The 9,395-nt window shown below is 37.8% G+C and overlaps 2 protein-coding genes across 4 annotated transcripts; one reads left to right on the forward strand and one right to left on the reverse strand.

Annotated features, from left to right (window-relative positions):
- On the forward strand, positions 231 to 1,535 carry LOC18790492. Its single transcript, XM_007226064.2, has 2 exons — positions 231 to 761; positions 1,025 to 1,535. Exons 1-2 carry the CDS (start codon positions 662 to 664, stop codon positions 1,147 to 1,149), a joined length of 225 nt encoding a protein of 74 aa, XP_007226126.1. The 5' UTR covers positions 231 to 661; the 3' UTR covers positions 1,150 to 1,535.
- On the reverse strand, positions 3,095 to 6,487 carry LOC18792474 (chromatin structure-remodeling complex protein BSH). Of its 3 annotated transcripts, none has more exons than XM_020554207.1 (10): positions 6,260 to 6,487; positions 6,054 to 6,142; positions 5,850 to 5,944; positions 5,690 to 5,761; positions 5,542 to 5,589; positions 5,371 to 5,454; positions 5,221 to 5,259; positions 5,001 to 5,083; positions 4,764 to 4,826; positions 3,095 to 3,581 (listed from the first exon to the last, which is right to left on the reverse strand). In XM_020554207.1, the coding sequence occupies exons 1-10, from the start codon at positions 6,307 to 6,309 to the stop codon at positions 3,482 to 3,484; spliced, it is 723 nt and encodes a 240-aa protein (XP_020409796.1). In that variant the 5' UTR covers positions 6,310 to 6,487; the 3' UTR covers positions 3,095 to 3,481. The 3 variants fall into 3 exon arrangements, with proteins under 3 accessions (XP_020409796.1, XP_007226071.1, XP_020409795.1); XM_007226009.2 differs by having other exon boundaries at positions 5,690 to 5,755; positions 6,260 to 6,433; XM_020554206.1 differs by having other exon boundaries at positions 5,371 to 5,589; positions 6,260 to 6,436.

The raw sequence follows: 9,395 nt of genomic DNA on the forward strand, positions 1-9,395 counted from the left end.
CCAAGTTTTTCTCAATCGACAAGCCAAGAAAAGAGCAAAGTAATTGGCTAATTGCATTACTTCTAAGGGGGGACATATAAGCATGAAATGCAATCATCATCATCAAACAAAAAGATTGTAATGCAATGCAATGTAATAGTAAAGGTGAGCGAAGTCACTTAAGTGATGTGGTCTAAAAGCCTTGGTGAAAAGGCAATTTGGTTAGCTTATTATGTGACAAAGAAAGAAGAGAGAAACAGTGAGATGGGCAAATCCCATAATATACGTCACATTCAGAAAAGTAAAAGGGGTTCACGTGTTAAGGGTCTAAAGGGTAGGGAAGGGAAGGGCCTGTTTGGGAGCGTGCGCCATGTGCTTTGGTGCAGTCGGCGACCTTGGTGAGATGAGATAAGAAAAATAAAAAATTTATAAAGAAAAAAGAAAAAGAGTGATGTTCCTCTAATCTCAAAAAGCCCATCTCACGGATCTTGCCCCTCTCTTTCTCTCCACCTCCTATATATATAATATAACTATATAAATTGTTCACACCAGCTCTCTATCTCTGCATAAAAGGCGTTGAGAGATTCAAGTCATCTGGGTCCAAAATATTCTAAACTCTGCTACTGCTGTGCAACATTATCAGCTTCTACATTGATTGGAACACCAATTTTGAAAAGCACACATGCCTTCTTGGAAAAAAACCATCACATCTCCATTCAGGAAAGCTTGCACTTTCTTCAACCAGCAGCCAGGCAGAGATCAGAAGAAATCCCAGCTGCAAGGTAGATACATATTAATATTACCACTTTTCTGTATATGAGAAAATGTTCTCTTGTCAAATTTACGTTGACAATATAATAAGACGTTTATGTTGTCGGATTATGAATCTGGACCAATGATATGGTTAATTCTTATTAGAATACGTGGTTCAAATTCACAGTCTGACAAGCAAGTCTATCGGATAATGATGTATTGATGCCAATTGTATATGAGTCATAATATGGAACATAGTGAGTGATGTGTTCTTCCATGATGTTATGAACAGGGAATGAAAGTAGTGTGATGGCTCTGCATGGTGAAGTGATGGCATGCTCATATGAAGATGTTCAGGTGATGTGGTCTATTCTGGACAAGTCCAAGCCCTCAGCCTGCAACATCACTGCTTCTTAACACAGATGGATGGCTATGGCTAAAAAAATAGGCCAATATCCATCCCAAAAAAAACAAAACAGAAAAAACCGAAAAAAGAAGAAAGAAAGACCCAATTCAGCAATTAGCATATCTGTGTATACCATTTGGGTCATGCTAGCTTGCATCATTTTGGCTCTCATTAATTACTTGTAAATAGAGGTGTTGGATGATCAACTTGTTCAGCTGTTCAAAACTATCAAGAAAAAAAAAAAGGGGGAGGGGGGGAAGGGGGGAGGAGGGGAGGGGATTTCAAGAAAGTTTTTTTAGTTTGTAATTGTTAAATGAATGAACTAGGCAATCCCTGTGATTAAAGATCACAGTGAGATTTATTAATGGAAATTTTTAGAAGAAAAAAAATTTAATCAGCTTCTTCTTCTTCTTCTTGTTTCTTTGTAGTTTACCATCTCATCTCCTTTCTGGTCCTCAAGTAAGACTTGCAGCGTCACAATTTTGCATGGTGAACTGACTTGTTTTACTGTATAGTCCTTTTTTATTTTATTTTATAGGAAATATAGTCCAGATTATTTGTTAGATAACTAATTCGAATAGAGTAACAGTCAGAAGTTTTTGTGTGGGCAATAATTGACAGAACAAATCAAACAAAGTGAATGGGATTCTATGAACAAATCAGAAAGCTCCCAACTACTTTTTTCAGCTGCTTAATAAAAATCCAACACATTGCTTTTGTAATAAATATGATGTGCTTCTTGTGACTGCTAGAAAACAAATTTAATAAGCCAAACCAAAAATTTCCCATCTACTCACGGTGCCAAACATGAGATGATGGGGCAAGTTGTTTATTATTATTGCCACACAAAACAAAAATATTATTTAATGCTTGGTTTTCATCTTCATTTACAATCTGCCTTATGAGAAAAACATATTCCAGTTTTCGATGGGTATAACACTGTTTTATTATCACGCATGTCATAGCATTATTAGTTGGGCTATCACCGTTTTATGAAAGTCTTTCTCCTATCTTTTTCCTTGTATGACAAAAATATCTGATAATTTTCACCAAAAACAAAAAGAAAATCTCACAATCAAATGCACACTACTTTTGTGATTCAAATCCTCAACCTCAAATCCAACCCCCCAAAATGACAAGAAGTCTACGATGTTCTAACATTGGTTTTGATGCAGGCACAATTTTGATTTTGAAGCTCGAGTTTTCGATAATTTGAAGACATTGAAGTTTTGGATAGGTAAGAGTTGATGGAGATAGAAAAAAGAAGATGAGAGTCAAAAACCATTTTTTCTTTTTTATAACCCATTTGTCATGCAACTACACGAAAAACAATAACGGGAACCTTGCATTTGTTATTAATCTTATAATCTGTCCAAAATAAATAATGGAGCTAGGAACAGTGAAGCAGAATTTTCGAGGAAACTGGTGGAGCAAAGAAAATGTACCAGTTGGATCTATTAAACAAAGGTACGTCCCAGTACAACAAGGCCGTCCTCAAAAACGTCCAGTCAGGCAGCTCCCCATATTTGATCACTTACTGGACCAGTCAGGCTTAAAGTCGGTGCCCTTACAAAGGGTCACACAAATTGACTATAAATTTGCATTGGTTGGTTTGTGTGTACGGCCCTATAGGTTCCAATTCAGGAGTCAAAAGCAAGGAAATTTAGCTATGGGTAGGCTCCAAAGTCCATGCATTATTGGGGGTTTGGATCGTCACTACTTTCACACTGGTAAATAAACAATACCCACCTACCTTCGTCTTCTTCTTCTTTTTAAAACCACCATCACCAAGACATGATGGATATGAATGAATCTGTCTTCTTCTTCTTCATCTCCTTCCTTTTAAAGATCAAATTGTCCTGTTGTGGCAAGTGGACAAATGAAGATATCTCAAAGCTGGTAATGAATGATAGGAAAAGTAAATGCACCAAGGGTTGACTTTAGAAGACAAGGGCGCAAGCAAAACTGCATTTTTATGCATTTAAATTCACAATGCAAATTATGGGAATTCCTGCAACCATTGTACACAATAGGCCTCTTACATCCAACTCTTCACGTGCCGATCACGGGACAAATGGATTTGAGAGATCCAGTGTATCCAATGGTTATAGGGAAGATTTTCTTCATATGTAGGGGGGCACCTTGCAGGCTTTGAGAAATGAACTTAGAGAACCAGAATTAGTGTCAAAATGACTGGCGAATTTTCATTATGCAGAGAATCCAGTCATCTCACGAGTCAACTAAAGTACCCTATTTCATTAGTCGTAGAATTTGGACTCCTAGTTAGTCACCTACAGGTGCCCTATACAAACTACAAGTAAAACCCCTCACAGTCGTGTTCATTCACCGAGTAAGCCTTTCTTCTTTCGCTTGAAGGGCATCCACTTCCTCGCTAGATAGAAGATCAACAATGGGTTCGTATACATCCCACTCCTTCCTTTTCCTGATACATTTAGGAGCAAAGTGGCAAACCACTATCAGTATCTCAGTTTTAACTTTTTTCTAACAACTCTATCAACTAAAAGAAAAAAAAGTTAAGCACAGAGTACTGAATTTAATCATAATCAGAGGGTTGAAATGAAATAAATGATGTTGAAGAGATGGAGGGGAAGTAAAAACCTTGATATTGAACACATAATATAGGGGCACTACATTGGGAAGTACTTGTAACATTGAGCTCAACCTTGAACTTTTTTTCTTCACTTACGAGGATGAGTTTGGAAAGGCATGTAGGAATTTAATATCTATATGTATTTTGACAGGTTTAAACCCATTCAAGCAAAGTATTGACTTTAGTTTCTTCAAGAGCTTTGAAGGGGGGTAAAGTATGAGAATGAAGGTTTCATTTTTCCACTGTTTATGGGGACTTTAATATTTTAAATTTACAGAGTGGTTGATAGACAATTTAGTAAGTAGCTATATGCAGATGAACCAAAATTTAATTTTCGAAATAAGTAAGATACAGAACATAGGCCCATTGCCCTGTTGTCAAAGCATTTTTCTCCTTGAATTAGATAGAAACAAGAGTGAGTTGGTGATTATGAGTAAAGTTGTTGCTATTGGAACACTAACAGTGAATTTCAAATGTAAGGCGTGAAGATTCATTCACCTTTAAGTTCTTCTGGCAAGCCAAACACAGAAGACTATTCTTGATTGTGCTAAAAGAAGATAAGCTGTTGGGATCTGTAATGGGTGGAAGATGATTTTAACCCATAGAATTATATTAAGTATGCCAACATATCTTCTGTCTTAGGTCAAGGTTGTAGCATCTCATATGCCACGGGAAATTGATTTTAAATATTCATGAAAGAAAAAGTGTTTTGAATAAATGGTAATTTCATAGTATAGCTATCCCAGGAAGATTTACTGAAAATATATGATCTTGGTTGCCGGAAGGCCATTAAAAGGTGTCTGTACCTTAATGAAGATCCCTAGGGAATTGCGTCCCTGAACACTAATGGAAAAACTAGAAAACCAAACCTATGGAGTGAAGAGGGGCCTAAATATCAGTGGCCACAAGACAAACATAAACTCCAAAGAACAGCAATGGTAGCATTTTTAGCATAAACAATGAAGCTTTCCAATTTAAGAAATTCCCAAAACCTAGCACAGTTAGAAGACATACCGAACAACACTAGATTTGTGACCGAATAACTTCACCAGGTCCAATCCAGTACTACCTGCTTTACTGAGAGAGAGAGATTCAGAGAGAGAGTTAATGACATATATACTATCATGTAGGCTTTACAATGCATATACCCTCTTCCTATCCGAAAATAAATTGTGTTCAACAGCAAGGAGGGGGCAAAAAATAAATTTTATTCATTTTTCATTTTATTTTTTAAAAGTCAGACACACAAACCTGACTGGAGTATACTCAGCCCCTCGGCGTCCCTTTTTGCTTATTCTGTTTTCTCTTGCTGATGCTACACTTTGAACTGCAATCTAGAAGATGAAACACAAAAAAGACCATAGTAAGTGAATCCATATAAAAAAGTTCATTCACATGACTTGCATAATGTAACTCATATAAAGGTAGCATAATAAACGCATAATAGTTCAAAGAAGCAACAAAATCTAACCTCATACAGTTGTTCCCTAATTGAAAAGGCAATTGCAGGCTGCAAAAAGAGAATCGCTTCTTTTAGCAAACTGGAAAGACATCAATATTCCAACTTTGCCACAAACCAAAAGCCTTGGCATTTGTTGAAAAAACTGATATGATGACTTACCCCCACTTCAGGATCTTGAATACCTAAATCTGCGCAGAATGTTTTAGCAAACTCTTCAGGATCACTTTCAAAGTTGTTCAAGTCCTGAAATCCCTCGAAACGGATGAACCCAAGTGTAAGAGCAGGAGGTATTGAAAAGATAAGATGAAACAAACGACTGTTGAAGCTCACCCACAAAAACTGGTCCCTAATAAGAGTATGGTTCACTCGAAGATCAAGCTGAGAATAACACATCACAGTTTTGTTGATAAGCCAAAAGCATTGAAAGTTTGCCACTTGCCAGTACAGATAATCAAGTTATAATATGACAAGGGGTAACCTTAATTGGCACAATCCTCTCGCCCGGGTACATATCTTGGCCTTCCAACGACCGAAAGTCTGCAATCTGTGACTGATCAGAGAACATGGTCATAAGCTATCAGTGTTTAGTTTTCAGTAGAAACTTTGATGGGAAAATTTGACGTAGTTGAAGTGCCAACCTGAATGGCAGAAGCCATGACTGTAATGAAACCCGGAGGAAGCTTCAAGTCTTTTGCTGTCCTTCTCGCAAACACCACAATCTCTGAGTCAGGGTCTGCCATCAATCACCACACAACAAAGCCCATAATTAACTTCTGCAAACTGGGCAAGAGTCAAATTTTAAAAAATATAATTTTAAAAAATGAAGAAAATCCAACTTCTACCAGATGGGTTCCAAGTGAAAGTGTCTTTAAACTTTTGGCCATCGACATCGAGGTCCAAGCGAATCGGTACTAAATTCTGGGCTGTCGGCCTGTCCATTGTAATTTGTATACATAAGGAAAATTTGGCAATAATTCGTAGAAGAAAACCAAAACACTTGAGAGAAAACGGAAACGAACAGAAGAAGAATAAGATGCAAGAAACTCACATCCTGAACTTGACAGCGCCTTTGTAGGAACTCGACGCCTGACCTTTCATGGCTTCCCCCTCCTTCAACCAATTTTAGATTTCTTCAGTTAATTCGGAGCGGCTGACATGCCCGACCCGATTCTTCTTCTTTTCTTCGGTCCGAGTCTCGGAGATTCTTCCTCTTTAAAAACACCCTCCTATTGCTTTCTTCCTTGCATTCTTCAACGGGCTTGACGAGCTGCGGGTAAATTTAAGCCCGACCTTCCAGGACCCGCTAACAGATTGGGTTGGGCCGATCCTACCCGCCAGTCAGTTGTGGATCAATAGGCGTAACGAGTTGTTTAACAAACTAATGGACCTAAGAGCACTTCCACCCCTGTGGACAATGGCTATCACTATTCACGTGAATAGTGACAGTTCTTGCAATTTTATTTCTAACCGTATGGGCAAGGACAATTACTATTCACTTTAATTTATTTTTTATTTTTTATACTTAAACGATTAATTTTGATAAATTTTCGAATAAGATTTTCAGTTGCTAGGTGTCACTATTTATTATAAAATTCTCATCTCAAATTTTAAGATTCAATTTTCGAATAAGATTTTCGGATGCCATGTATCCATATTTATTATAACATTCACATCTCAAATTTCAAATAAAATTTTCGGATAAGACTTTCAGTTGCCATGTGTCCATATTTATTATAAAATTCATATCTCATTTATTATATAATTGAAATACTCCCGGTCCTCATAGTGACATAGTCCGACACAATCGAGTACAAGGACGACTCAATCATTGGCGGAGGCAATTCCACCATATCACGGCATGGGGGAGTATTTTCATTCGGAGGACGCAATAATGTCATTATTTCCTACACGAAACGCACCACTGAAACCGACTGTGTGCATTGTTCACTTGAGGAGCCATGTGTAATGATTTTCCTCTTTTTTGTTTTGCCTTAAATAACATTTTTTACAAATTTTTTTGATTTTTTTTTAATCCAAAAAACAAGCTGTCGTTGGATTGGAGGATATTTTCGGATCACAGCCTCCAGGAAAAGCCACGTGGCTTATAGCTATTGGTTTCTGGCAGCGCTGACGCAAAGCTAGTGTCAGGACAAGATTTTCAAAAAAATTTTACTGTTGGCGCATGCATTCCACGCACCAAAGGTATAATTTTTTTGAAATTATTGCGTTGACGTCAACTGCCCGAAGGCAATACGAAGAGCCAGATCTCTCCGTGGGCTTGCCCGGGCTGGGTCTTGCCCGCTGGAGTTGCCTTCCAGGCCTAGGGCCCCTCATGCCTGGGCGTTGGACTTGCTCTAATTATCGAGCCACAATGCTGAATTGGGCTAGCTATGTTTTGGTCTTTTTCTTTTTTCTTTTTTTGTGGATTCGAACACAAGACACCTCCTTATATTGGTTGGTCGAGTTTCATTATTATTTTTATTTCGCAAGATAATATTCCAAACTATTCTAATTTATGAGGAGGGGATCCCAACTCATGGGCAAGAAGGTGGACCCTTGACCAACTAATTATAGCCCAAATCTACATATATTGGTTTCATTTATAGTTTTGGTTCTTGGTTTAAGGGTCGATGGTTTTGGAATCAACTTAATTCAAATATTATATTTATTATGGTAAGTTTTAATTATTGAAATTTGTTGAAGAATAAAGTCCCATATCGGAAACTTGACAAAATAAAATATAACATATATGGTATTTTTCACCCCTTTTTTTTGGGTGAAAAAAGGGGGGTTAAACACCCCAAAAGCAAACTAAACAGACTCAGAACAAATCAAACGGGTTCAAGACACCCCTAACACACCATCAACTAACAAAGAAGCTACCCAACTAGGAGCAACATCATAAATACAGAAGCCCAAATCTCGATTGAAGTTCTCATTAGCCAAGCAATCTACAACACAATTTTTCTCACGATAGATATGATGAAGCTGACACTGACCCATTTAAGCCATCATATATGTCTACAGACCATAATTACACCAGCTACAGGATGGAAAAGAATGGGATTAGTCATTTGTATGAGATGCACCACTAAAGCATAGTCCATTTGGTTGACCCAAAAGAAAAAAAAAAAAAAACAGAGTCCATCTCCACAATAAGATGAGAGATGTTACGAGCCACGGCCAACTTTAGACCAAAGAATAGACCCCAAATTTCAGCATCCCAAACCTACCCTTGACCCAAATTAGCAGTAAAACCTTCAACCCAATCCTCATTACAGTTACGAAGTACCCCTCCAGTCCCAATAGTGCCACTAGAAAATCTTCGAGAACCATCCACATTCAGTTTGAACCATCTCACATCAAGTGGAACCCAAGCAAGAGAAACCAACACTTTCAGTTTTTGAGGTTGAGACACATAAGCATGCAATAACCACTCCTTAGCAGCTTCCAAAAATAGTATTTTGGGGGCAATAAGGTAGAGCCTCCTCACTATTAAAAACACAATGATTTCTCCACTTCCAAATATACCAAAAAGTAAAACCAAAAATTGTATTCCAAGGCAGGCCTGTACAACCTTTGTTCTTATTAAACATATTGCAAGATAACCAAAGCTGCAAATCCTACTGGAAGAAATGAGGGACTTGCAAAGGAAGCAAAATAGCTCTCCATACCTCCTTAGGTTGTGGGCACTCTCTTAGGATATGAAGAACTGTCTTTGAACTACCAGCACAAATGCTGTAGGAGGTATCTATAGTAAGTTGTCTTTTATACCTCTACTCATTAGAAAGAATTTCCCTTGGCAAACCAACCATAAGAAGAATTTTAGTTTATGGGGAACTTTCAACCTCCAAAGATGCTCCTAGAGGGTCGCTTCAGCCATGCCTAGTAACCAACTACTCATAATCTGTTTTAACAGTAAATATCCCATTTGCCGCAGATCACCAAATTTGAATGTCCTGCAAATTGCTATTAAACCGAACAAGCGTATCAATCACTTTCTAGACAAGCTCATCAATAAGAGCACCATGAAGCTTGTCAATGTCCCATCAACCATCTTTCACAAAGCTATCCACATACATTCCAAATCATGAGAATTCAATACACCCTCCTAATGTAATAAGGGCTTCTCAATGACCCAATGATCCTTCCAGAACTTGATCATATCACCTTTACCCACTCTC

Source organism: Prunus persica, chromosome G1, assembly GCF_000346465.2.
Source record: "Prunus persica cultivar Lovell chromosome G1, Prunus_persica_NCBIv2, whole genome shotgun sequence".
NCBI classification, from domain to species: domain Eukaryota; kingdom Viridiplantae; phylum Streptophyta; class Magnoliopsida; order Rosales; family Rosaceae; genus Prunus; species Prunus persica.